The sequence below is a fragment of the Brassica napus genome, chromosome A7 (genome assembly GCF_020379485.1).
Source record: "Brassica napus cultivar Da-Ae chromosome A7, Da-Ae, whole genome shotgun sequence".
NCBI lineage: Eukaryota > Viridiplantae > Streptophyta > Magnoliopsida > Brassicales > Brassicaceae > Brassica > Brassica napus.
In genome coordinates, this window is record NC_063440.1 from 7,449,803 (window position 1) to 7,454,279 (window position 4,477).

At 28.0% G+C, this 4,477-nt stretch overlaps 1 protein-coding gene across 1 annotated transcript; it reads left to right on the forward strand.

Annotated features, from left to right (window-relative positions):
* Positions 1-691: 691 nt before the first annotated feature.
* On the forward strand, positions 692-1,230 carry LOC106405237 (protein RALF-like 26). The gene has a single exon (XM_013845815.3). The coding sequence runs from the start codon at positions 785-787 to the stop codon at positions 1,007-1,009; it is 225 nt and encodes a 74-aa protein (XP_013701269.1). The 5' UTR covers positions 692-784; the 3' UTR covers positions 1,010-1,230.
* Positions 1,231-4,477: the final 3,247 nt, after the last annotated feature.

Below are 4,477 nucleotides of genomic sequence, written 5' to 3' on the forward strand. Positions count from 1 at the left end.
TGGCTATAGTTTTAGCCATTACGTCGCCACGTCATTTCGGTGACTGTTTTTATAGCCACGATTTGCCACGTTATTTATGTGGCTATATATTGTTTATATAGCTTCGTAGTAGTTAGAAATTAATATGTGCAGATCTCTCTTTGGAAGTTTTCCATGTTATCCGGAGGTTGAAACTAGGTACTGAGCCGAGATTTCTCCAGGCAAAGATCAAATGTCAGCGTCCTGCTCGGAATCAGTTGGATTGTTTATCCCCAACGTCCGGTCTTCCTCTTTTATAGCCTATTACTTTATTTTTGTCTCTAAGTCGGCACAATCTTTGACCGTCCTTTGACTAAGTGGCAGAGTTCAGTTTAATTGACGGGCTTTGTCTGAGTAACCCACCTCCAACAACTCTTGAATTTATGTTTTATAGTAGTTTTTGAGGCATAAAAAGGTTTTGTATTTCACCTATCTCATCTTTTTGTACTCTTCGATATTGCAAATGTTTTTGTATCTAAGAAAATGTATAATCTGTTTATCGAACAAAACCCAAAAATGTATATTATTACCATATTACTAAAAATAGGAACCAAAACCAAACAAAACCTTGGATTTTCAGTTTTAGCATCTTTAATTTAGATTAGAGATTTTTCAAACATAGGTTGGCTAAATTTAGTGTACACCCTAATTCTTTGTGTATATAAACCCGCTTTCACCTAATTCCCACAAAAAGCAGAAAGAAGAAAGATCAATAAGAGAAATTAGATCAACAGGGGAAAATATCACTTTCTCCTAAGAAGAGAAAATGAAGGCATGTGTGATATTAATGTTGGTGATTTGTGCCGCTGTGATTGTGGAGCAATCGGAGGCTAAAAAAGACAGGAAATATTTAAGTCCACACATCTTTGACCCATGCCATGGTCCTAACCCTCCAGCGGGATGTCATCCTCCTCACGATGGACCTCCTGTCCCTGCCAACAAATACACGCGTGGTTGCTCAAAAATTCACCGATGCCGAGGTGGAGGGTAAATTTAACATGATATTCCTTTGCATTGATCCATATTTCTCTTATATGATATATACCAAGTATAACTGATTTTTTTTTTGTCAACACCAAGTATAACTGATATACAAATTTGCATAAGTACATGTATATGAGAACTTATATATGTTTATTTATAAATTTATTCTTTTAAATTCAGTTCACAAGTTCATATTTTTTTAATAATAATTTAATTGCTGCGTTAAAACTGGTATGAGTGTGTTATTATTGTTGAGATTTTTTATGAGCATTCATCCTAACAACCTCTCTCTCTCTCTCTCTCTCTCTCTCTCTCTCTCTCTCACACACACACACACATATATATATATATATATATATATATATATATAATATCTGATTCTAGTGAACTATAATCTTCTTAACAACAAAAAGGTGTAATCAAAACACGTTTTTCTAAATACTGAAATGTGTTATGCCTACAAAAACTAACAAAATACAAATATCCCCAGAGTAAACTGCACTGTAACAAACTTATCTAGGAAAACTGGGTTGTACTTGGTGACATCAAAGAACCTTTGTCTTATGGATCATACTCGATTGGTCTTGTCCATCTCAAGTTTCTCAAGGATCGCTGGTTTTCCAGTATCTGACTACTTATGAAGAGATGACCTAGCTCCTCTTTTTACATTTTATTCATGATTGTAAACCTATATTTCAAACTTAGTCTGGATTAGTCTATCTTAGCTCTAAATGTTTTTTAACCTTTAGTCTGTCAAGCCCTATACCGAATAAAATATTTCTACCAATCTAAATGATCATGCAAAAACAACCTGACAGATCACAACAATCATGTGAAAAAGGGGTCATAACATTCTTATCCATCCACAGGTTTATATGTTCATTAGTTATAATTAGGGGTCATAACATCATTCTTGAATATATATTTCCTTGGAAGATTGTGATTTACGGAATTTTAGACAATTCTTGCATTCTTCTTGGTTTTCTTTTGGACTTGGAGTTGTACTAACACAGAATATTTAAAAAGTGTATCTGAAAAATATCAAAGTTTTTTAGAATCTTATTAAATTTTATATCATTAATTAGGTTATTGGGCAATTCTCATAAATAGATCATTTTCAAGTTTTGGTCACAAAAATAGACCACAAAGAAAAAAATAACCAAAACGTTTTATTTAATAGGTAAAAAGACACTAATATCATAGATATATAAAAAATTAAAAAAATAAAAATAACCAAAAATAGTTTTAGATTATATGTTTTCAAATTCGAATTTTTTTATAAATTTTTTTTTTGAATTGTTTTTTCGAAATTTTTTTTTTTTCAAATTTTCTTTTTTGTAATTCGAAAATATTTTTTGAAACTATTTTTAAAATTTTTATTTTCAAATTTTTAATATTTATTTTATGTTTTATAAAATTTTAAAACTCAAACTCAAATCTCCACCCCTTAACTCTAAACCCTAAGTTTTGGATTAGTTAACCCTAGGAGTATAAGTGTATATTTACCTCTTTAATGAAACATTTTGGTCATTTTAAGTCTTAGAGTCTATATTTGTGATAGAAACTTTTTTAGTGTTATTCTAGGGTATTTATGTACTTAATTTTTGTTTCAATTATTTTAACAAATTTCTATATGATAAATTTGATTATTTAATAATACATAAATGTTTAACAATCCATATTTATGTGTATTTATTTAAAACTAGGTGGACCACCCGCACGCATGTGCGGGCATTAACATTAATATTAAATTGATATTATATTTACAACTATATAATATTTATGTTACATGTATATGGTTAATATGAAAGATTCGATTTAGATATTGATATTTATACTATGTTCATATGAACAAAGAATACATTAGAACGTTTAGAAAACAATCACATTTAACATTAATCTTAAAACATCAGAAAAATATAATTGAGAAAAAAATAAATATTTCACGCATAACCCAAAAAAAAATCAGCCATGAAATATAAAATAGAGATTTGAATTACCTGAGATTTATTATCAATGGTTTCGTTGTAATAGCAGATATGATTTACGGTCTCCTTCTCTAAGCCTTGAGTCAGAAAAGAGGTAATTCTAACAAAAATATTTAAAGATGTAAACAATCCCCAAAAAATAAAAAATTATATAATTGATAGGACAACGTCAATGAGTTTCAAAGTTTTTAAAAAACTTTGAGATTACCTTTGGCTCTCAGACGTACCGAAGAGGATCACGCACAATAAATAAATTTCACTTGATTAGCATACATATCTTATATTATATTCTTGATAAGTGATTTAACTTTATAAAAAAAAAAGAATTACCTTTTTCGAAAGGGATGATCAGTTCCTGGATAAACAAAGTCGTCTCTTTTTGTTAGTTGAATCACTACTGATGCAAAAATATAGATAGAGATACAACATGGAGAGGAAGAGAACAAAAATAAACGGAGAAGAAGAATCCCCCATAAAATTACCAGTAATGGTGTTCCCGTCTATGAGTTACTTATTGATTATCATACACATGCGCAAGATCACAAAAGTAGAATTTAAATTATAACGATCAAAAATATATGAAAACTTAAAAGATAGATGCGTGAAATTAATGGGGGGTGGCATGATATTTATATAGAAAATTAATTTAAGTTTCTAAATGCCTAGTTTTCGAGAGAAGCTATGAGATAGAATATTCTCTAATAAATTTTAATTCAGCTATGAGATAGAATATCTTCTAATAAATTTTTTAATATATTTTGGTTATAATATACATAATTTTGGTAACACAAATCTTGCTATATATATATTTAAATATTAAATGCATGATATAAGGAAAAAATATATCTCGTCAGTTGATTGCAACTGGTTTTTGATAAAACAAATCTCACTATAAAGATTTAAATAATAGATAATAAGAAAAGAATAAAGAATTTTAATGTTAAACCCCCTAACTAAGTTTGTTTTGGGTAAAAATCTCAAACTAAGTATTTAACGAAAAACCCCCTAAACTAACTTTATTTAATGAATTAAACTCTGATAGGTCATAATTACTATTACTACTAGTACATCTTTAGTTTAGTGGTTTCTACACTGAGTAAACATAGTTGAGGAATTTTACCATTAAAATGAAAAAAAAATTCAAAATATTGTAATAGGAGGATAAATTTTCAAAATACATTTTATAAATTAATGTATAAGCTTCTATAAATGACTTAGAACCTCTTATAATAATTTAAAATGTCTGATTTTAATAAATGTATTTATAATTTTATAAATGATTTATAAAGCATGCATTGAATTATTAGACATTAATAGTTATTATGATACTTTATATACAAATATAATTCTTTCTATACAAATATAAAATCATTATATCAATTCAAATAAACACTTTTGTTTATTATTTTATGTAATTTATAAATATAAAAAAAATTGATCGCATTATTACTCTTTCATAGTTTCAACAATTTATTACCGTACATAAT

Coding starts and splice junctions, on each gene's coding strand:
- LOC106405237 (XM_013845815.3), top strand. CDS start 785: ATGAAGGCATGTGTGATATTAATGTTGGTGATTTGTGCCGCTGTGATT.